Below are 24,024 nucleotides of genomic sequence, written 5' to 3'. Positions count from 1 at the left end.
CACTGTCCTCGTCAGACATTGTGGAATAGTCTTCATCACTAGACTCATCCTCATCTTCATAAAGTTCCTTCAATAGTTTCCTTGTGTCCATATTATATAGCTTCTTGGCACCCTTCTTTCCATAGAGGCTAATCGTACCACGTCTCCAATATTGAACAAGTCCCACTGCACGTAACCATGGTTTGCCCAGTATAATAGGATATGCTTCCAGCCCCGCTGACATCACATGAAAATCAACCACCGCCTTTGCATCATATGCCTCCACTTCTAAGCTCTTTACAACACCCAAACATTTTACTTTTTGATGGTTTGTCAATGTGATCCGAAAGCCTGACACCCTAGTCACTGTAAGACCCATCTTCTCAACGCATGAGTGTGTTATGACACATATTTGGGCTCCGCCATCAACATAACCTTGTCCCATATTTTTTCTTTTGTGCCACACATCTACTATTGAGAAAATGTCTGGTAGCTCATCCATCGCCAATACCTCCATTGAACCTCTCTCTGGTTCTTTCTCCATTGGATTAACCATCCTCTTCCATTGTCGCTTTAGCTTAGGCACCATCTCTATAAGCTGCCCAAAAGTAACGTTTGCTTTCCTGCTTATCAGATCCTCCTTAAAGTCATAGCTTGATTGCCCATCCCCTATTGGAAAATCTGAAACATGAAACTTGTGACGAGCCCTTCTTTTCCTCTTGGCCTTGACATCCTCGTCTTCATGGCTCTTTCCCTTCTTCTTGCTAAGACCTGGGGCATTTCTTCCTTATCCTGTGTGGTCCTCTTCCCAATAGGCATCACTAATGTATCCTCCACCTTTGTTGCCTTCTCCAAGGTGACCACACTTATCACTTTTGTCTTTTCCTTTTCCTGTTGGGTTAATCCACTGGTTCCTTTTTCTCCCTTAATTTCAATGCCATATCATTTGACCTGGTTAGCACCTGTCTTGGCAATAGATACATGTCTCCCCCTATCCTTGGTGGCTTATCACATTGTGGGCGGGCTGATGTGGCCCAACTCTCCGCAATTATAACACGTCGGCGTCTGCCTCCAGACTCTACCATTGCTTTGTCCAACATCATTCCTGGGTCTTTCTTCACCTCTTGGCTGATTTGCAAACTTCCCATGACCTCGATTATTTCCCACATTACCTAGCATGTTCAGGCTGAGATTCTTTATTAAATCTACCACTTGTCTCATGTCTTTCCTTAGCCCATCATCTTGCACTGCTGTAGTGACCACTGCTGGCATAACTTGAGGAGTAACAGAAATCACTGGTTCATGATGAACCCCTGGCATGAGACCTTGCAAAGAATCCAGAGGCTGAAACTCAGGCCTCCTGGGCAAAGAATCTACTCCTAGCTGACTCATTCTTTTCAGCTTCCACTCTTTGTTCCTCGCTATATCTAGTGCATCTTCATAAGTCCTAGGCTTCTTTAGCTCCACTCTCCAACGTATATTCTCCCAAAGACCAGCCAAGAACCTGTCCTTCTTCATCATGTCAGGTGGGGGTACCTATGGTGCTACGGCCTTCCACATCCGCTCCCATGCCATTGAAAACTTACGTATGTATGCATCTACTGGCTCACCTTCCCTTTGCACCAAACCCTGTACTTCTTGCCACACTTTATCAGGATCTTCTGTCATCACAAACTCCACTTCCATCCATGCCTTAAATTGTCTCAACTTAATCTCACAGGTGGATCAGCCGCACGCAACTCCTCTTCAAATGCTTTGGACCAAACTCATGCATCACTTTTCAAACAAATCTGGAGAAGAAGTAACATTTGCGCAGGATCATGAATCTGGTTGCCAATGCAGGCAATCTCCATCTTTTCCAAAAAGTCTTCTACGTCTTCATCACTTCTTCCATGAAATTCCGGATAAGAGAAAGCCATGGCTACCCAAGTTTCGATGCTTTGAGAACCCCTTCCAACACAGGTGCAAGAACCCAAAACTTTTTATTGACTCAATCCCCAGAAACTTCAATGGAGCTCAAGCTTTAGAAAAGGATGAACACGTGCACATAAAATGAGTTTTTATAGTTAATCGTTGGAATTACAACAGGCAAAGGGGATTCCAGTATCTCTCTTAATCTTCTTGGCCCAAACATAAAGACTATGCACTGCTGGTAAAAAATATTCCTGTCCACATGAACATTTATCTGGATTCTTTGTGCAAAATGAAAAGGAGTGAATTGAGGTCCGTCGTGATTATCCATTAAAGGTCAACCATGCCTGTAAGGTGCAGCGGAATGAATGTTTGAACTTTGCTCAAGATGATTGCTTCGAACTGTGCTCAAGGTTCCTTTTACTTACGGAAGGGAGAGCCTTCCGTTCTTTAATGAGAGAGTGCAATGGACACAAACAAAGTAAATGGACATTGTGCGTGAAAGTGTATGAGACTGAGAGATAAAGAAGAGAGAATACGACACCAGAGACGTTGTAAATGGACACAAACAAAGTGAATAGACACTGTGCATGAAAGTGTATGAGTATGAGAGATAGAGAAGAGAATACGACACCAGAGACGTAAAACCCTCCTCCGAAGGCCCCACTCTCTATGGTGAGAGTGGTCTACTTATGATTGCACAAATCTCTACAATGCTTGGACTTGCCAACGATGTCGACGACGATGAGGACGACGACGAGACGGGCTGAAATCTGAAAACTCTAAGGCTGAATTCTGCAAATCTTCTATCTGCTGAATTCTGACTCTGTCGGTGACGATGTCGATGGCGACGATGCGACGACGACGCGCTGAAAAACGCAAATGCTGAAATCTGCATTTTTCGAGATGAATCTGCAAACTGCGCCGGATCTGACCGTGCGGCGAGGATCTATTGCGGGAAGGTGAGATCTGCAAGGTTGGGGGTTCTACTGCAGAGAACTGCTGAAAAATGAAAACGCTGAGTCTAGGGCTGATTCCATCGCGAAGATCTGCAAAAACGCCGAGGGGTCAGGCTGATGCAAAAACGCTAGGGCTGAAAATCTGCTGCCGTTGCGGATTCTGCTGTCACCAGCGTGTGACTACTATCTATCCTTTTTGTTGATTTCTTTCTTATTATCTATTTACTTTCACTTTTTGGAAACACCCCTCGGGAAATCTAACTACCCTGCATTGCATAGCTAGTGTGGAACTGTGCAGAGGGAGTCGAGGCCTGAGGGCAAGAGAGCACTAAGGTTGGACAAGGACTATGGTTAGCCAAAGTGCGGTCATTGACTAGCCAAAGTGGAATCCTTTGCTACAGAGGCTACATTTCAGTTCTAGATGTGGCCGCACTGTACAAAGAGGGTCGGATGACCTAGAAAGATACAATGGCAGCATCTCCTAAAATTTAGGGAACTGCTATTTTGGGACCTGAAAATGTGTTTGCGTCATTACCTCCGGAATGACAAAGGGAACATTTTCTTACTCTACCGTGAAGTCAACTGGGCAACCGGTTGGGAGATTTTTAGGCGGCAACCCCGAAACGGGAAAATGCTTGTAAATGTGCCAAGTGGCACCTTCTGGTGCACTTTCCTCATGCAACAAGAAGTGGCGCTGAATTTTAAGCTGGGAGAGGCTCATTTTCAGTTTTTGTCACAGGTTAAGAGCTATGGAGTGCTTGCTTTCCCTCCTATGTACAGTGCGGTGCCAGGAGTGATGCCCTGCACGCTACGCACTGCCCTCTCTCTCCCCTTTGGCAATATGTTATGCCCCTCTAGTGGGCTCTTCATTTGACCAATGTACAGTTGTGTGGGTTCATGCGCGATTGCCGAGGCAAGAGCCTCTTGCACAGGTACTGGATTAGCTAGCGGCTAATCCCCCCGTAGATACAGGTGAATTCGGAGAGGTTTCACGCCAGAAATCTCGTCCGATTCAAAGGGCAAGTAGCCCTACAGGTGCGGGAGCTCGAGGACTTGCTACGGATGCGACCTGCACGCGAAACGGAGCCCGAAACAGTAAATTACAGCTTGCTGTGTATTTTTGCAGGTTTAGGGTTTTGGCCCTAAACGGACCCTAATACCCCTAGGAGGTTCGGGGACGCGAGGGGACCGTTGTATAGGTGATCTGGCGCATTTTCGGGGCTGAAAACAGAGAATTCAGCGTGCTGCAGATTCTCGCCAGGTTTTGCAAAGTGCCCGTATGCGTCGGGAAAGTCAGTCAATGCGTGGGAATACTGACTGTGAAGGGTTCTAGTACAGTTATGCTGCCGAAATCAGGCCAGAACAGTCAAAATTCAGCCAAGGTTGTGCGGTGCATCTTGGAAAGAACCACAGCGTTTATTTCCCTCTTTTAAACAATAAAGAAATACCGAAAGGGGCGCCTAAGTTAGGGGCCAATCTGGTGTCGGTCTTCTCATACAGGTGCATTCTAGCATCTGTATCCCATTCCCCTCTCTTGTGTCACTATAGCGCAGGTATAATAGACGACTAATAATGGGTGAAAGCTAAATCAAGGTTTAAAGTAAAGTCTACCGCCCTTTATGGATTGAACAGGCCGGTTTCATCTGCTAACGCTAGGGCTGATCTGCTATCTGTGGGGAAACTGCTAACGCTAGGGCTGATCTGAGGTTGTATTGTCGCCAGGCTGCTGCAATGCAAAAACACTGGCTGATCTGGGAGCAAAACGCTAGGTCAATGTTTTGGAGCAAAAACGCTAGGCCTGCTGTTGGGGATCCTGCTGAGAAGGTGCCTGTTGAGCGTGTGCTCCTGCTGCCTCTTCTGCCAGAAAGTGCTAGCTTTGGTTTTCTTATATATTATCTTATCCAATTTGCCCTACTCAGTTTCCAACAAAAGTCACTTAAAATAATAAGTGAAAAATGTCAAAAATAGGAAAAATAGGTTAAATGCACTGGAAAATTCCCCTGAAGGATTCTGATGGATTCTGATGGGAATGCTTATGATCATGTTGTGTGCAACCGGAGGATATGCATCTAAGCTAAGTGTTTGGTCTTGCACGGTCTACGAACAGAAAGTGTCAGATCACTTCCTATTCTAGACTCACGTGACTGAACTGAACCTGGTCATGCTGTAGCTTGTGCACGGACACATAGGGTTGGATGTGTCACGTGACATCCCCTCCTTTTCAAAGTGAGGTACTGGTACCGAACTGTATGGCGTCGAGGGAGATCGCCAATAGCATCCGGAATCCTGGAAGGGACTCTTCGCCGTCCCACTCTGATGTGTGGGTCGTGCGATACTTGAACTTCATAAAGGTTTGCAAAGTCTTCTTCTTTGGGCCGCGCCGAAAGCCACACAAAGTCTTCTGTGGCTCCTTCAATGCTTCAACTTCATCTAGAGTCATACTTCTTTCTTCTTCAAGAATCTCCATGGCTGAAAATTCCAGAAACCATTTCAAACACAAAACCATGAACATACCTGTTCCATGTGAAGTGACTAGAAAACATCTTGTCTTCCGCAAAGAGTGTGCATGCAATGTAGATGAACAAAGAGACGGAGTGCCAAACCGTTCACCACACACACGCAAACAATGAGATCGACTCTTGTCTTGCTGATCTAAATCAATCATCTGTGGCAATTCACAACGGAAATGCCCATGCTTGGTGCTCATACTTTCATGTGCTCTCTCTGCAACTCTGTCGTGCTAAGGAAGAGACATGGAATGTGACTTCCTTGAATGCATACTTTTCAGATTTTCATGAATAATCCGCATACATCTGTGCTCATTCATGAGTGAAACGTGATCAACATACAATATGTCATGCCTAGGAAAAGGGATCACATAAAGACGCTGACGAAAATACAAAAAACGATCACGAATGAAACACTCGAACAATGCGTATTGATTAATCATTCGAACACATAGTACTTCCTGTAAGGGTGTTGAACCTAGGCTCGAGAGCCAAGATCGATTCTTCTTGAGGGGGTTCTTTGGACCTAGGCTCGAGAGCCAAGATCGATCCTTCGTGATTGATCGAATCTGCAACGAGGTTAGTTTCACTAGAAAAAGCATCAACTAACACATCATCCTTGTGAACAATCACATCATCTTCATGCAAATCATCATACTTGTGAAAAATCACATCGTGATCATCATGCAAATCATCATGCTTGTCATTGTCATCCAAATCATCATGCTCATCATTATCATTCAAATCATCATGCTTATCATCATGCAAATCTTGTGTGTCATGCTTTGGAGAAGAAGAGACTGAGAGTCTCCTTTTCTCAAATCTCTTGCATCTGTGCTTGAACTTGAGAAAAGAGTCGCAACATCTCTTGCATTTGTACTTTGTTCTCGCGATCAAATCTTGCTAGTCTTTCTTTGTTCTCGCGACCAAATCTTGCTAGTCTTTCTTTGTTCTCGACCTCGTGCTCACACTCTATGGCTTCCATTTTTTCGTCGTAGGCCTTTCTTTCTACTTCTCTTGCTTTGCGTTCTAATTCCCTGTCCATCATCCTCGTGTCGAAAGCCTCCATAGGAGTTAGTGCAATCCTTGTCGTAGATGGGAAAGGGGGAGGGTCGGAAAAACCTCCTAGTGGGAAAAATTCTTCTTTGCCTCTCATGCTCATCACCTCCAAGCGAAGTATCCATTCCGCTTCGAGTAATTACCATCCACTGAAGTCGTGGGTTCTTGTGGGTTCTTGTCGTCTTGGGTTCTTAAGTTCACGAGAAACTTGAGCTCTTGTGGTTCTTGGTTCTTGGTTCTTGGTTCTTGGTTCTTGGGTTCTTGGTTCTTGGTTCTTGGGGTTCTTGAGTTCTTGAGGTTCTTGCGGGTCTTGAGGTTCTTGAGGTTCTTGAGTTCTTCTTTCACTTGCAATCTGTGTTAGAGAAGGATCTTCTCTTCATCCGAGTTCTACTCTTTCTTGCGGGCGCACCCCTTGGCGGCCTTGCGCTCACACCAAGGTGGTTGTTTCCCACCTCACGTCGATTGGCCGGCCGCTAAGTGTACGGTCCGCTCTCAATGAGTGAAAAGAGGCACAAGGGGAGGCTGGACAAACCCTTCTTTCCTGGGATTCCTGTCACTCTTCAAAAACACGATTAGGAATCGACACGCCCAAGTGAACTTGGGTTCGACCTCAACAAGCAAAAAAGAATATTCTATGGTTCTTGTGGTTCTTTCCTTGAGTGATACAGAACACTGCCAAAGCTCTGATACCAATGTAAGGTGCAGCGGAATGAATGTTTGAACTTTGCTCAAGATGAGTGCTCCGAACTGTGCTCAAGGTTCCTTTTACTTACGGAAGGGAGAGCCTTCCGTTCTTTAATTAGAGAGTGCAATGGACACAAACAAAGTGAATGGACAATGTGCGTGAAAGTGTATGAGACTGAGAGATAGAGAAGAGAATACGACACCAGAGACGTTGTAAAACCCTCCTCCGAAGGCCCCACTCTCTATGGCGAGAGTGGTCTACTTATGATTGCACAAATCTCTACAATGCTTGGACTTGCCGACGATGTCGACGACGATGAGGACGACAACGAGACGGGCTGAAATCTGAAAACTCTAAGGCTGAAATATGCAAATCTTCTATCTGCTGAATTCTGACTCTATGTCGGTGACGATGTCAATGGCGACGATGCGACGACGACGTGCTGAAAAACGCAGATGTGTGAGGAAATTGCTAACGCTAGGGCTGATCTGAGGTTGTACTGTCGCTAGGCTGCTGCAATGCAAAACGCTGTCTGATCTGGGAGCAAAACGCTAGGTCAATGTTGTGGAGCAAAAACGCTAGGCTTGCTGTTGGGGGTCCTGCTGAGAAGGTGCCTGTTGAGCGTGTACTCCTACTGCCTCTTTTGCCAGAAAGTGCTAGCTTTGGTTTTCTTATATATTATCTTACCCAATTTGCCCTACTCAGTTTCCAACAAAAGTCACTTAAAATAATAAGTGAAAAATGTCAAAAATAGGGAAAATAGGTTAAATGCACTGGAAAATTCCCCTGAAGGATTTTGATGGGAATGCTTATGATCATGTTGTGTGCAACCGGAGGATATGTAAGTGTCTAGTCATGCACGGTCTGCAAACACTCACAAAAGTGCCAAATCACTTCCTATTCTAGACTGACTTGACTAAACTGAACCCTGATCATCTTGTAGCTTGTCCACGGACACATAGGGTTGGATGCGTCACGTGACAATGTTGTCCCAAGAAAGCACACTTGACTAATTACCCTCTGAGTTTACCAAAATTTCAGTAGCATAACAACATAAATGGCTCAAAAGACAAAAAAAACAGCCATCACAACTTGGAAAAATTTTGGCAAAGTTTCCCCAGAAGTAGAGCAGTAAGAACCCAAAATATAGACTGTATATGTATGCATAACCTGCCAACAATGGAACCCAAGCATCAAGTAGGAATCACTAGTACATAGCCTATAACGAGGTCACGAAAAGGATGCTACAGAGTTTCCCCAGAAGTAGAGCAGTAAGAACCCAAAATATAGACTGTATATGTATGCATAACCTGCAAACAGGAACCCAAGCATCAAGTAGGAATCACTAGTACATAGCCTATGACGAGGTCACGAAAAGGGTGCTCCAACCACCTGTATCACCGAAAGGATCTCACATTTTAGAATCCTTAATCCCAAAAGCTGCCAAAAACAATCAACACAGCCTGCGGAAATCGGTGCAACCACGTCAGCATTGTCAGTGCGATCTGCAGAAATCGGTACAACCACGTCAGCAGTCAATGCGATCTGCGGCATCCGTACAGCTACCACATCAGCAAGCCTCTACGCAATTTCTAAGGTCTTTGTGTCCCTTGGACATAAGTTGGGACAACTTTATTAGGTAGCGTCATGCCACGTAAGCAGTTTTTGACATACCCCCCCTCCTGAAAGAAGTGTAATCGCCCTCGATTACGCTTGCAAAACAAACAAAGGCCATAAACCATTTCAATAGACACTGACTCTAAGTACCAACGCACTAGACACGAAACATCTAGCACTTGTACAAAGACAACAGTCACATCACTGCACATGAAATCACAAGACATCACATGACAAATCAATCACAGATAAATTCATTCCAAGTCTCAAACTATGATTGCCAACAACGTATTTAAGTAACAGCATCTAGATCTATCTCGGACCTCATTGATGCCAGATTAACTAATCCTTATTGCCATCGTGTCTATAGAGATTTATGAGACCGAAATGTTGCAATTATTTCGTCTTTCAGTTCCTGCACTCAAACAAGTCAAATGAGAGAGTACAAATCAATCATATACAATTTCGGGAATTCTGTTTCATAAAGTCATACAGCAAAATACTGTCAGCCCAACAGTATCCCTGAAACCCAGAGGAGACATCAGTGACTCTATTCAATCGAGGTAATTTGTGACAAAAGAGCGCAGTGACTCCCTCTTGTGCAATCCCTCTGCACCAGATTCAACCTTGCTGACCTGCGGGCTCTATCGAAGTAGACGATGCTAAACCGAATGCTTCAAGGTAAAGTTCCAAAATCTGAGGAGTATCTACTAGGTCCTCCTTCTCCATCCACTTCGCATCTAATGCTGGATAGTTTACCTTTCATCTTTCTTTCCTTGTGTGCCAAAATCTCTTCAGGAACAAGTATCTCTTCACTCTCTTTCACTTTGGGTTGCTCATCATGCTCCCCATCAACTGGCACCTCACCTTTAAAAGGTTTCAAGAGACTCACATGGAATGCATTGTGAATCTTTCAAGTATCAGGCAGCTTGAGTCGAAAGGAGACATCATTTATCTTTTCTTTAATCTGGAAGGGGTCATAATACCTCATGCTAAGCTTTGGAAAAAGCCGCTCCTTTTCCTTTCGTTTCCTTAGGTGTGCCTTCTCAAAACGTAAGAGCACCCAATCGTCTTCCTTTAGTTTCAAATCTCGTCGATGTCGATCTGCTACCTTCTTATGTCGTTGTTGAGACTTCTCTAAAGCCTCACGGACCTTGGCAAAAGTAGTATCCAAGTCCCTCGTATACTGGTCGGCTTTAAAAATCTTTAGTGCTGAGAAAGGGTGGAACCTTCTGAGCACCTTCAATTATCTCAAATGGCGCCTTCCCCGTCGAAGAGTGAATCGTGTTATTGTAGGCAAATTTCACCAAAGGGAAAAAAAAATCCCATTGAGTCTTCTGATCAAAGATGTAAGACTTCAATAAATCCAAAACAACTCAATTTGCAATCTCAGATTGCCCATCTGTCTACGGGTGAATGACGACGAGAACTGCAACCGTGTGCCAATGTTCTCCCAAATAGCCCTCCAAAACAAACTCGTAGTTTTGCTAAATGGTCCGGCTTGACTGTTTTTTTCACTGGAATGAAGTGAGTTTGCTTGCTAAATCTGTCAATGACAGTCCAAATGCCATCGTGCCCACTCTGTGTCTTCGGGAGATCAAAAATGAAATCCATTGTACTACTTTCCCAAGGGCAGGTAGGAATGGGTAAAGGCTGTAGTAATCTTTGTGCCTTATGCCTGTCAAACTTGACCTTCTAGCATACTAAACAACTGTAAACAAAGTCGTCCACATCTTTTTTTTTCCCGAGAAAAAGGCTCTTCTATTAGTTACTGAAACTGCCCATGGGGCTAGAGAGGGCTACAACAAACATAAGGGGGAGACTCTCCCAATGAAAAACAACATATGTACAATGAGGCTAAATCAAGAGATGGGAGGAGGGAAAAGCCACACAGCTGGGCGGTAGTGCCATCTCAGCACACCCTGGACCATGGTGAAGAAAGGTTAAGGGCGCCAGAGTCGAAGGAAAGCCTCTCTACACTCCCGCATACGGTCGGAGCTGCCTTGGAATCTCTCGAACTGTCCTCTGAGAGTGTGGATCAGTTCTAGCCAAAGATCCCGAACAGTCTCTGCTGATGGTACAGGGCGAGCCTCAAAGATGCGGAAGCAGCGGGCCCGCTAGATGAACCAGTGTCAAGCCGTAGATGAGCTCCCAACACTCCTCTCTCTCACTGCACCACTCCTGTGGAGTAAGCTCTATAGCAGGCTGGAGTGTAGGTCGACCCCCCTGCATCACTATCATCCTGCTGGTGGAGGATAGCTCAAACTGAAGTGTCGGGCCCGTGAGAGTGGACCAAGCAGCTGCCCCCCAAGTGTATAGTCGTGCCGTGGAAAGTGTTGGCATCAACAGAAGGACACGAAGCCAAACCTATTGTGCCAAAGGACAGTCCCAAAGACAATGGCGTTGATTCTCCATAGGATGGTCACAAGCTACGCATGCTGCCGAGAGACCACTATGTACTAGCCAACTCTCAACTAATGTAGCTCGATGTGCAACCAGCCACTGGAACAAAGTGACTCGCCACGGCTGTCTGGAGTCCCACAACCTCTCCCAAAAAGCGGACAGGAGCTTAGTTGTGAAACCCTCCTCCTGCCAATGAGGTACTGCAGCAGGACGAGCCTCTCTCCGCGCTGCCAGTATATGATGTCCCAGTCGAACAGTGTATTGAAAGAAAGGGACACCTGGATGGTCGACTGAAGAGAAAGGGTTCCTCCAAAACCACCCACTGCACTCGTGCCAATGGACAGCACTCCCAAGCCCACAGCCTCCAGTGGTCAGTCACAAGAGGTGCAGGGTCGGGATCTATAACACAAGTCCTCCCACAGATGCCCACAACTCGGATCCTCTAAAAAGAGCACTCTACCAACAGCACTCTACCACTTGTGGGGCCTCTACTGAAACTTGGTGTAAGCAACCCTCACCCTATAGCTCGAAAAACAAGGAGGGTACAATCTCTGAGCAAGCCCGAATTGCGATGAGAACCTCCAGTCGCGTGAAGGCCCTAGTTGCTGCTGACTCGAGAGGTGTGAGCCACTCAGCAGGTAATGCCTCTGTGATGACCTGACACATGCTCTGCACCCCCTCATGCCCTGTAGTTGGATGCTCTGAAGCACCTCTGACAAACCTAAAAACTGAGGCCAATCACCTAAAGTGCATGTTGGACCCTCTGCCATGGGACCCCAAGAAACATGAGGCCTACTACCAACCACGTGGCCTCTCTGAGTACTAACCATGGGGTTCCAAACCAGGGGCTATCTCAGGCGCTCCTCCGGACAAGTAGGTTGATGCTGCTCCAGCGCTCCCAGGAACGGAGAAGACTCACAATGAAATGGTCCCCAGGTCTCCTGCTCAGGCCAACTCTGCACATCTCTGTGAAAATCCATCCGGTCGAAGGTCCCCAGGGGCCTCCAGCCTGAGGTACTCTAGCACTAAGCCGCTGCAACAAAAACGCCTTCCAGGGCTCCTCCCCTGGAAGTAATCCTTTGACAACAAACTTCCCAAGAAGGGCTCTACTCTGCTGTGCTGGGTCTATGATCCCCAACCCTCCCTGAGAACAAGGAAGAGTGATGACCTGTCAGGCCACTTTGGCCCGGGCTATCTAAATGTCACGCCCTGACCAAAGGAAGTTCCTGATCAGCCTCTCTACCTGGCTGATGCAGGAACTCGAAAAATCCAACAAGAAGTGATGTACCACATGTTGGCCACTACAGCTCTGCCTGCCAAAGAAAGTCGTGCGGAACTCTAATGTAACAACTTTCTCCTGATGGATAGGAGGGGAGCAATCTGCTGCTCAAGAGACAAGTCCAAGCCAACCTGACAACCCAAGTATCGAACTGCAGTCCCTGAGGGAATCCATCTGAAGCCCTCACTTGGCAGCCAAACAAGCGTAAGAGCACTCCCAACCGAGAAAGCCACTACTTTCTCCAGTTGATCCGTGCTCCTGATGCACAACAGAAGGTCTCAAGAGCCTGCCCACACTTGTGCAGGTTGGCCTCTTGGCCCTCCAAGTACAACGTTGATTCGTCTACAAACTCAGCATCCAGTAGCTCTTCTCCCCGAATAGGGAGCGCTAAGTCAGGAAGACCAACCTGCTGTGAAGCCAAAAACCTGCTGATTGCCTCAGCATAGAACAGAAAGAGGAAGGGGACAAGAGGGCAGCCCTGTCTGACCGAACGGGTGAGCATGAAACGATCTCCTCTACCACCTGCCAAAAGTACCTGACTGTGTGCCCGTCTGTGAGCTGACACACCTCTGATCCATGCATCTGAGAAGCCCATCTTGCGTAAAGTGCCCTCCAAAAAGTCTCAGTCAACTCTATCGTCTACGCCTTCTCAAAATTGAGAAGAAGTATCACCAGATCCTCACCACGGAGGCGCGCGAGGGCAGATGCCTCCCAGAAAGTAAAGATGTTGTCAAGGATACTACGCTCCTTGACAAAACCTGTCTGTGTCCCATGTATGATGCTCTCTAGAGGTGGTTTAATCCTCAAACTCAGAGCCTTGGAGAGAATTTTGTAGGCTGAGTTGAGGATGGTGATGGGCTGCCACTGTCGAATCTCATCCAAGGAGCCACCCTCTTTGGGAATGAGGTAAATCAGGCCCTCACTCAAGCTGTCAGCATCTCTCCTATGTGTAGGATGTACTAAAAAGCGCTGCAAAGATCTGAGCAAAGCAAGTTCCAGTACTCTAAGAAGTTGGGAGTCAAACCATCCTCACCTAGACAGCTACCACGGGGAAGTGCTCTGAGGGCCACGTGGAGCTCCTCTGACTGAAGAGGCAACTCAAGCCTCTGGCGCATCTCCTCTGTCACAAGACAAGGCATCTGTGCCCACACCTACTCTCTGCATGCATCCTGACGCTCTAACTGAGGTTCTGCTGCCAGCAGGTCACGCTAAAAGTCGGTGGCAACTGCACGCATGTCCTCTAGCTCTGAAGCAGCTGACCCGTCAAGCCTTCTCAAGTGGCTGACCCTGGCATGCGCATGTCGGGGCCCCACTGTCTCAAAGAAAGCCCCTGTCACTCTGTCACCCACCTGGGTCCACTGAGATACCTATCGATGAAAAGCAAACTCCTGGCGCCTCTCCTCTATGCTGGCAAGCTCCTCACGAGCCTGCTGCAACTACTCCTCCAACCAAGGACTGTTTGGATGTTGCTCCTGCATCCTCTGCAAAGAAGTAACGCCCCGTCGAAGACGCTGCTCCTCTCTCGCTGCAGCCAGACGGTCCGTAGACTCCTTGAGAAATAGCCAAATAGGCTGAGCAAGTCTAGAGGCCACTCTGTCAACAGGAAATTAATGCAAGTCTCAGCCCTCTGTCCAAAGATCCACCACTCACTCTCTGAGCGCAAAGTCCAGCAAGACCCTCTCAGGGATGCGAAGCATTGTGCTCCCCCTCCTCTGTCTATCTGTGAGGATCACTGGTGCATGGTCTAAAAAAGAAGTCCCAGCCAAAATGCAAACTAACCCACCCAAGTCAAAGAAATGGTCACTAGTGTAGAAGCGATCTATCTGAGATAGATTCACTCCTCCCACTCTGTGGTTGGAACGAGAGAAGGACATGCTGTCTGGAGGCCTCACAAAGCTAGAGTGCTACCACACATCAGAAACCCGCAGTCATACATAACCTCTCCCAAGCTGCCAACTCAACTTCATGCACAGTAGTATGGCTACCTCCAATCCTGTCAAAGGGGTCCTCCAACATGTTGAAGTCACCCCCTATGCACCATTGCTCTGCTTGCGGCAGAGACTCTACAATATGGGACAAAAACTCTGCACGTGCACTCACACATTGGGCGCATAGATGTTCAGGAAGCCGATGAGGCAACCCTGAATCTGCATAGTAATCCACTGAGCCCCGCCTGGCACAATAATCTCTCTATCCACAATGGCCTGCTGCAAAGAATCCGCAATAGTCATACTTACCCCACCCTGGATGCCTCCAGGTCCAAATGCAGCGAACCAAAATGTCTCATAGCGACCACGCAAAATCTGACCACACCGCCTAAAGCGACTCTCACAAAGATGATGCTCTTGTAGCATAAGAATGTCAATCTCACCACCCACAAGGCATCTCTAAGTAGCTGCAACAAACTTGGACACCCCAAGTCAACATTCTACCGCGACACTGCAGAGATTCACTTCAAAACACTTCAAAATTCACACTTGAGTCGGCACGGCCCGGCATAGTTCCGTGCCTAGAGATATTGGCCCAAAGACTGGCGCCCCTTTTTGTATTAATTTGTGTTCAAAGTACAAGAGAGTGGGTAGGTGCTCACTCTCAGACTCTGCATCCAAATGCTCTGAGAAGTGAGGCCCTACCCACTTATTTATTGATACAAGGGATGCCCAAAAGCAGAGCCTCAAAAGCATTCAACTTTAAAAGCTTCTCAAAATAAAGCAATAGGCCCAAAAGCTGTCCAAAATTGTCACGTGTGCACTTCACTTGCGCCACGTGGACACGCTTCTACCATAGTCTAGCATGAGTCTTAGCTTAGGACTGAGCCTGGCACCTTTGTGAGCCTCTAGCACGACGTGCATGTCCGGGCCAGCCACACTTGCATACCCTCTCTTGCACAAGAACAGTCATTTCATCATGGAGGCATTTGACCGCGTGAACCACCCCTTATTCTTTTTGTAAGTTTGTTGGAAAAGTAGGTAGGGCAAATTGCTAAAGACCTATAAAAGAAACCCATTGGGCACTCAGGAGAAGCAAAAGAAGCAGGGACACAAGGAGGCAGGCAACACCTCAGTAGGAGCCCTAGCGTTTTCTCAAGATGAAGAAGAAGACCCAGATCAGCCTAGCGTTTTCAGTTTTCAGCCTTGACGCCATCGTCGTCGTCGCCATCCTCATCGTCATCGTCATCGAAGTCCCTATCTTGACGATGACACCATCGCCATCGTCATCGAAGATCCCTATCTTGACGACAACACTTCGTCATCGTCATCGCAGTCCCGGACTTGACGACGACACCATCGTCGTCATCGTCACAATCACCGTCGTCATCGTCGTCGACATCATCGTCTTTGACACAGACCAACAGTACCCGTCGTCCACTTCACCGTCTTCGACACAGAACCGTCGTCAACTTCACCGTCTTCGACACAGTACTGTCGTCAACTTCATCGTCGTCGACAAAGACCCTTAGTACCTCGTCGTCGACTTCATCGTCTTCGACATAGACCTCGTCGTCGACCTCCCCGTCTTCGACATAGAACCCGCAGTACCCGTCGTTGACATCATCATCTTCAACATAGTCCCCTTCAGTATGTCAGTACCAGTACCCAACATTAGTAGCAACAGTACCCACTAGCATCAGCATCTCAACATCAGCATCATTGTAGTAGCATTGTGCAAGAATAAACAAAGTACTTGCTCTGGCATCAGAGCAAGGGGGCCCTTGAGGGTTGGGACCCGACATCCCTGTGTCATCTCTTTTCTCTCTCTCGTCTCTCTCTTTCTCTCAATTCAGTTCAGTTCTTTCAAGTGAAGTAAAGTGTCCCTTGTGTTCATGTGCGGAGTACTAGATCCGAGCAAATCCTTATTCTCTTCCGCTGCACTTGACATGGGTATCAGAGTTTTGTGTGTGCTTCGGCTTCACGAACTCAAGGGAAGAAACATCAGGAGCCAAAAACCTCAAGAACTCAAGAACCCAAGCAAGACCAAGAACCCAAGGAACCTCTCCCAGTTTCTTTTTTCCTGAAGAATCTTTGAGTCCCGACCATGGACTTACCTGATTCCATCTTCATTACCATGTCTTTGAAGGAAGATCGACATCGGATACACGAGAACCCAGATCTTGAGTACCAAGATCTCCTAGCCTTGTATGCGGATATGGAAGGGAGTTGGAGACAGGATCCCTAACCTCTTTTGCTCTGATACCACTGTAACAAACTTGGACACCCCAAGTCAAGATTCTACTGCGACACGGCAGAGATTCACTTCAAAACAGTTCAAAATTCACACTTGAGCTTGAATTTTCCGTATTGCCTCCTCCTGCCTCAGTGGTGGCAGAAGAAGTCGACTGATTCTTTTCGGAATCCATAAGTGTCGCGAGAAGAGGGATCAGATTTCCCGATAGAAGAGAAATCGGCCTTGCTCTGATACCACTGTAACAAACTTGGACACCCCAAGTCTAGATTCTATTGCGACACGACAGAGATTCACTTCAAAACAATTCACAATTCAAGAGTCGACACAGCCCAGCGTAGTTCCGTGCCAAGAGAGATTGGCCCCAAAGACTGGCGCCCCTTTCGCTATTTCTTTTATATTAATCCTTGAGCAAAGTACAAATCCTGTGGGTGCTCGCTCTCATACTCTGCTTCTCGATACTCTGAGAAGTGAGCCCCCTTGGGTTACTTATAAACATTACAAGGGGTGCTAACAACAGAGCCCCAAAAGCATGAAAACTCAAAAGCAACTTAATCCCAAAAGCTGCCAAAAACAGTCAACGCAACCTACGGAAATCCATACAGCCACGTCAGCAGTGTCAGCGTGATCTACGAAAATTCGTACAGCCACGTCAGCAGTCGGCGCGATCTGCGACATCCATACAGCTGCCACGTCAAAAGGCCTCTACACAATTTTCAAGGTCTTTGTGTCCCTTGGGCCCCTCGTCCATTGGCCATAAGTTGGGACAACTTTATTAGGTAGGGTCATGCCACGTAAACAATTTGTGACAACCACCTACAATTACTTGAGTACTTTTCTCCTCAGGTGTGAGTTGAGGTTTATCAAATTTTCCTTTACCCTTATCCTTAGATTTGTCACTCTTAGATTGAGATGTAGATTGAGAAGAAGAACTTTGAGAGTTCTTTTTATTGTCACCATTGCCATTAGAATTCTTGTCTTGTCGTAAGAGGAGTCATGAGAGGAAGAGTTACCATTACCGTTCACCGTCTTGACCTTACCCTTGTGCTTCATCTCTTGGAGTTGAGCCAAGTGTATCGCCTCTTGCAATGTCTTTGGATCACCGGCTTCCACACCAATCTTGAACGAGTGGCCCAATCAAAAGAGAAATGCCTCCAACCTTTTCTCATCCGATGTCCTCAATTGTCCACCTAACTGAGACACACAGTTAGCATACGACATCACACGTTTACCTTGTTGAGACAAAGCCCGAAAATCCTCCTTCAATCGCTTCACGTAATGTGGAGGCAAGAAACACGTTTTTAAATCCTCCTCGGATTCCTCCCAACTAAGCTCAAGAAGGGGAACGAGGAGACGCGGAATGGGCCGCCTTGTGGGCCTCCTCCTTCTCCATCCGCTCATCCCTTCAGGTGATAGCATCACCCGTGAGATGCATGGAAGTCAAGAGAACTTTGTTATTATCAGACTTTTTAACAACTGCAAGATGTAAATTGGTGCGACCAAGAATAAATGACAGTAGTATCCATCTTATTGTCATACTAACTAAACGTAATCTTCTTGAGAATGGGTTCGTTGGTCGTCCATATAGCATTGGTTGTCTCCGCGATGGTCTTGGCAAGTCTTTCATACTCCGGCTCCAAAGAAGAGGTATCAAAGCCATAGTTACCCGGAACAGGGAAACAGGAACGGCAACAAGCATGAAATGCCATTCCTTGTTACGAATACTCACATTTGAAACACGGAACGGGGACTCGGAACGAAAAGTTGGAATGGGAACGGGGAACGAAGACTTGAAAATGGGCATTCCCTGTAACTGAGATTCAAAGAGAACCGCCAAAGTGGTGATCAGATCATGCATGGCTTCCCTTTCCTACCTACGAGCCTCGACATCTACCTCGCGCTCCCGTCTACGAGCTTCGGCTTCAGCCACCAATCGACGTTCCTCTCGCTCCACCGCTTCCACAAGCTCTACTCGACATGCTTCTTGCCGCATCATCTCCATCATCATCCACATCATGGAATCCATGGGATTTGGTGGTAAGGATGTAGGGGTAGGGGGAGGACTCATGGGAGGATTTGTAGGTGAAACTTGCTTGCCTTCTCAATTGGTGGTCTCTGTACCGCTACAAGTCTTGACTATGCAAGGATTTTCACTCTTGATTCAAAGAAGGTCGCAAACTGAGACTATCTATCCCCTCGTCGGCACACCCCGCATGCAACACCCTGTATACAATTGGTTGCTATTTTCCGACGCTCAAGGCGCACGATCCACACACAATGGAAGGCATGTTGTTCCCATTGCGCCGGTTGTTCCAAGAGTGGGAGCAGTATCACCGAAGAGCTACAAACACAACCAAAAACACGAGAGAAGAAAAACGTTTTGGGGATTAGAGGATTAGTGAAAAATCTTCAAGGCTTTGATACCAATGTCGGATGCAGCGGAATTGAAATGGTGAATTCTACACTTCCACAAATCCTTACTTCTTTCCTTGCATTAACTTGAAATGATGGTTCCTTTTACTTTCCTTGAAGAGAGGGAATGAGAGAGAGGTAGAGATGTATAGAGAGAGAGAGAGAGAGGAGGAGGATAATGACACCCAATGGGATCCCAACCAGCCCTCTCAAGAGCCCCCACACCATTGTCGATGTGGTATTTGCTTTTGATTGCGTAAATGGAATGTACATAAATGCAATACCTCAATGCAGATTGTACTAACTCGAATGGCGAATGTCGCCTCGGTAACTCTTCAAGATGAGGCACCTCCGGGGCTGATTTGATGCACCTTTGGATCATTCTCAATGTGAGATTGCTGATGGCCACCAAGGAGTGGATCTGAGGCTGAATTGCACTCCCAATGTGAGAGGGATGAAGGGCTGAAAATGCAGATCTCGACGATGCCAATGATGTGTAGCAATGGGAGCCGAGGGAATGGCCGAGGAGAAGCTCAATGGGTTTCCAAAGTACCAGACAGCAATAGGAAGCTGGAGTAGGCAGATCCAAGCCGTTTCCGGTGAGGAAGGTGGGCTGAAACCTGAAAACGCTCGCTGCCCTGCTGAAATCAGCAACAAGCGCTAGGGCTAATATGGCAATTTGAAGCAAAAATGCGAGGGCTGATCAGTGATACTATTGTAGAAAACGCCAAGGCTGTTATGCTGAAAACGCCAGGAGAAGGGATAGGGCAAAACTAGAAGACAAAGTTATAAAAATAAATCATTAAAATGATTTATTAATAAACTTTGCTTCTGCTCATTTTATGGGTGAACTGTTGCACATCTGCCCACCGGGGAATCCGATTGACTTGGGGAATGGCTCTTGGATTCCTCTAACCTAAAACTACATGCACGTCATGCCAAATGCCCACCGTAGTATAACATCTATCAAAACGCTTGTATAATCCATTTATGCAAGAGGGTTCCAAAACTGGGCAACCTAATCTAATGGACTCGTCCGAACATGCAGGTCTTGTAAACAAGCTCACAAAGCTGCAGGTACTAATCCTCCTAGGATTCTAGACACTCCTATCTAGGGATAGGTGAAAAACTAGCTCTGGAAGTCGATGAAGCATGTCAACATGGCACACATAGCCATGTGCACGACACTAGTTGTTGAGGGTGAGTAGGAGCATAGACAGATATGATACCAACCAAGGTAGAACTTATCTATATGGCAACATACATGGCTCTGCCAGCAACCAAAGCACCATGGTGTCTAATAGAGGGCAAATAGCATGGACCCACTTCGAGACATATCACCTACAGCAGAGTGAACCTAAGAGAGTCTATTAAGGTACATCACTAACAAGTCAAGTCATGGCCAAAGGCTGAGCAGCCGTAGTGCCAACAAGTAATTCCAACTGACCTCCACATGTTATACAGTAGGGAGCCCTATCAATATGAAGCAAAATGGATCCCCAATGCACACAAAATACTCGAGAAAAGAGATAGAAGCTCATGCAATCTTACAAGAAGGCTACATCCACTCTCCTACCTTCCCATGTCCACAAAGCGGCAAGAGGAGTGTTGCTGCCTCAAAAGAATTGGCCACCCAAGGTGAACAGTGTACTCAAAGAAGGAGACAGGCTCCCCATCAGTCTACACAAAGGTTCGTTGCTACTTGCCCAGATCCCATACCAACTCTACCAAGGGTACTCCATCCCAAATTCAGTATTGCCTTAGTCGCACGGATGGAGAATCCAAGCAGCAGTAAAAGTAGCCTAGAGAGAACAAGGAGAATTCCATGAAAGAAGGGAAGTCAAAGTGGAGGGAAGTCAAGCAAACATGGCACATGCAGTTATCAGGATGCATACAAAAGAAAGCATATTCATTATTGAATAGAGTAACACACTTATTAAAGGTATATATTATTTAAGTTGGATAACGACTTCGCTTAAGAATGAATTCGACCAAAGAGCTAAGCAAAAGAAGCTTAACTATAAAATCATTTACGCCAAGGATATGAGACAATGCAAATACTTGATTCCTAAAATTCAAAAACTCACAACAACATGCACATGAGCCAAAAGTCAAATCTCTCAAATCCTAAAATAAGATACGAGTCATTCCTAAATGAATCCTGGAGAGTTCCAAATTTTCCTTAAAGCAAAGTGCAAATTATAGACTCGCGGTGGTTGTTCTTCAACCCACCCCAATGCCAACGAGAGGACAAGATAGATCAAGTTAAGATGCGACTCGCAAACCTGTAGCTCTATTTCCTCCTCTGATTCATCCTCATTATCGACACTTTCTTCAATGTTCTCATTTGACGCGTTCTTCAGTTCTGTGCTTTCTAGCATAGCTGTTTTGTCACTTTGTCCAAGCTCAACACTTGATTGGACATCTTCTAAATGCTGAAGTGCAGTCTGCGCTTTTCTATAGTCACGCACTATCTTCCTGCCTTTCCAAGAAGCTTTTCTCCGTTCTTGAAACTCAGATTTCAGCTCTACTTGCTTCCTCTTCTCCATATCATGCTTGAATTCTGCAAGTTTGGCTTTCAACTGTTCTTGTGCTTTTTCTACATGATCACGTCCCAGTCCAGAGGGTGACCGCTTCACATCCACATTGATGGGTTCTAAGCTGCCTTGCCCATGCTTGCGAAGGGAAATACCTGGTTTGTATCCCATTTGCTGCATCATTTTGAAGCCTTTATTGGAAGAAGAGATGGCGGATCCCAATCCTTCTGAACGGTTCTGGTCTTCTTCCTTTTGCTGTTGTGCAAGCCGTAGCTTCTTTCTTTGTTGCTTGCTCAGCTCGGACGTATCAAAAGATCGTTTTTGAACCTGCTCAAAAGGTAGATGAGCTCTCTCTCTCTCTCTCTCTCTCTCTCTCTCTCTCTCTCTCTCTCTCTCTCTGTGTCTGTGGGTGAGAAGGCTACTAACATGATTATCCACAGACAGCAACAGCTCGTGAGGCTGTAGAAAGCGCGAGAGATCGCCCATGTAGTCGTCGTCGTCGTTGTTGGCCATCTTCGCGTTACAAAGTTTTTGTCTGACGTCGTTATTTTTTCTTTTCGAACCGTTGGGTTCGAAAATGCAACTCTCAACGCATGAGCACCAAGACTCTTTGGTCTAGAGCATTCGAACTAAATCAAACACTCCCCAAAATGCAGCATGAGTGGACTTTGTAGTCCATCAACTTCTTAGACTTCTTCCCAAAGGCCCTCTAAAGGTGGCTTAGGACTTCGCTAGAACTCTATTAGAAGCACCTCATATGACTCCAACGGCTGCAAGGTGCCCTTTACCATAAAAAGTGGAGTAACCGCTTCAGTTTCATTATTGGGGCAATGGAAGAGAGTCACATCAACTATGTACAATATGCTCACTGTAAGTTTGAGAGTATAAGTGCTACAGACTACTAGAGTGCTTAGCTTTTGCTCACATCTAGATTCTAGACTTGCTTCCCTCACACTTTTAGCCATGAGTTGACCCTCGTTAAAGTCAAAATTAACTAGTCTTTTTATTTTCATTTAGTAGTCAGTAATATGATATAAAAAAGGGTCAAAATACCTCTTTGGATTAGGGAACGGGCTAATCTCGAATGGATGTAACGATTTGCACGTAGAATGAAGGAGAAGGAGATGGTTGAGGTCTTAAACAATGCATATTCTCTATGTTTTTTGTGTTAATTGTTTATAAGTAGTATGCAGTGCCCTGTTTCTTTCCTTATTTTGTGTATGAAATGGATGGGTAAAATGTTTATACACTTTATGCAAGTGCCAGAAGCCCCATAAACACTTGGCAATCCCGTTAATTGTGGAGCAGATTCAGAAAGGCCATTTGGGCAATGGGATTAATTGGGACTGATGGCGGTGGAACTTGATCAGTCCCTAAAATAATTCTATGATTGGGTTACATTTAATATTTCCTAACTTGTGTGTGTGTGTGTGTGTGTGTGTGTGTGTGTGTGTGTGTGTGTGTGTGTGTGTGTGTGTGGCATCTACAATAGGCAAGGACCATGTGACTAGCTAGCATATAAGCAACTCTTTGTAATCTCTTTTGTATGAAATAATCAACTTATTTTGCATCTAGCCTATCGTGAAATTGTCACTCTCTCAAGCTTTGCACTAACCTCTACAAGCATGCCATTTCCATGAATGGCACACTAATCTACCCTCCTTAACTCTACATGTGGTATCAAAGCCTTCTAAGCGATTAACACCTCCTAATCTCAATCCACGTCCACATTCTCTCTTGCACTAATCATTAGAGTTACAAGTAAGCTTGGGCATGCTCTTGACAATACCAATGAGCCACTACCCTTCTTGATTTGTGGAATTTTGATTAGTGACACCTAATAAGTGTGTGTGTGTGTGTGTGCAATTTTTCATTCCTTATTATGCTCATTTCAGCATAGAGCTCTCTCTCACACACACACACCTAATAAGTGTGTGTGTGTGTGTGTGTGTATGCGCATAATTTTTCATTCCTTATTATGCTCATTTCAGCATAGAGCTCTCACACGTGCAGATCGCATACCATTTGATGTCTTATTGAGCCTCCCGAATACCCCTCTGCTTTCATCTTTTTTTTGCACAATTCTTAATCTATGGTTTTTGAACCCCATTAGCCCATTTTAATCTTTTGCTAAGTAAAGGTGTGGGTGCATGTGTGGATGCCTCAAAAAATAAATGCAAAAGGTCTTTTGAACATTTAGTTGGCCATTCTTGGTTCATTTTCAACCATTGTGCATAGCTAAGTCAATCTAATTGAAGAAGGAATAAGGTTTGGCTACCCACTTCAACTTTCGCCAAGTTGTATCAATTCCACCTACTATCTTGTGTGTGTCTGTTGTCACGCCTTTCTCACATACTCTCCCATTTCGCCAGTCAAGAAGCTATTGTAATGGAAATGGCCTATAAACTTTGAGAATAGCGGAATTAGGAAAAATAAAGATAGCATTTTTGTGAGACTACTTTGAGAACATAGAGGGTGAACTTAATTAGAGGTA

General features: G+C 45.9%; 1 protein-coding gene across 12 annotated transcripts in view; it reads right to left on the bottom strand.

Moving 5' to 3' along the window:
• LOC147465455 (uncharacterized) overlaps positions 1-22,118 on the bottom strand; it is a 143,904-nt gene extending 121,786 nt beyond the window's left edge. For 6 of the 12 annotated variants that reach the window (XR_015189210.1, XR_015189205.1, XR_015189207.1 and 3 more), the window contains exons 1-2: positions 21,957-22,118; positions 21,279-21,857 (exon numbers count right to left, since the gene is read on the bottom strand). Coding sequence is in view for 1 of the 12 variants with exons in the window: in XM_086520235.1 (XP_086376361.1) it covers positions 21,279-21,857; positions 21,957-22,043 (666 nt within the window). In the remaining 11 variants the exon portion in view is untranslated. The remainder of the gene's footprint in view (positions 1-21,278; positions 21,858-21,956) is intronic. The other 6 variants (XR_015189199.1, XR_015189204.1, XR_015189195.1 and 3 more) reach the window with 1 other exon arrangement.
• Positions 22,119-24,024: the final 1,906 nt, after the last annotated feature.

This window comes from Adiantum capillus-veneris, chromosome 1 (assembly GCF_014529385.1).
Source record: "Adiantum capillus-veneris isolate H3 chromosome 1, ASM1452938v2, whole genome shotgun sequence".
In the NCBI taxonomy this organism is placed as follows: Eukaryota; Viridiplantae; Streptophyta; class Polypodiopsida; order Polypodiales; family Pteridaceae; genus Adiantum; species Adiantum capillus-veneris.
Note: the sequence above shows the minus strand (reverse complement) of the source record. Positions and strands in the feature narration are given on the sequence as shown.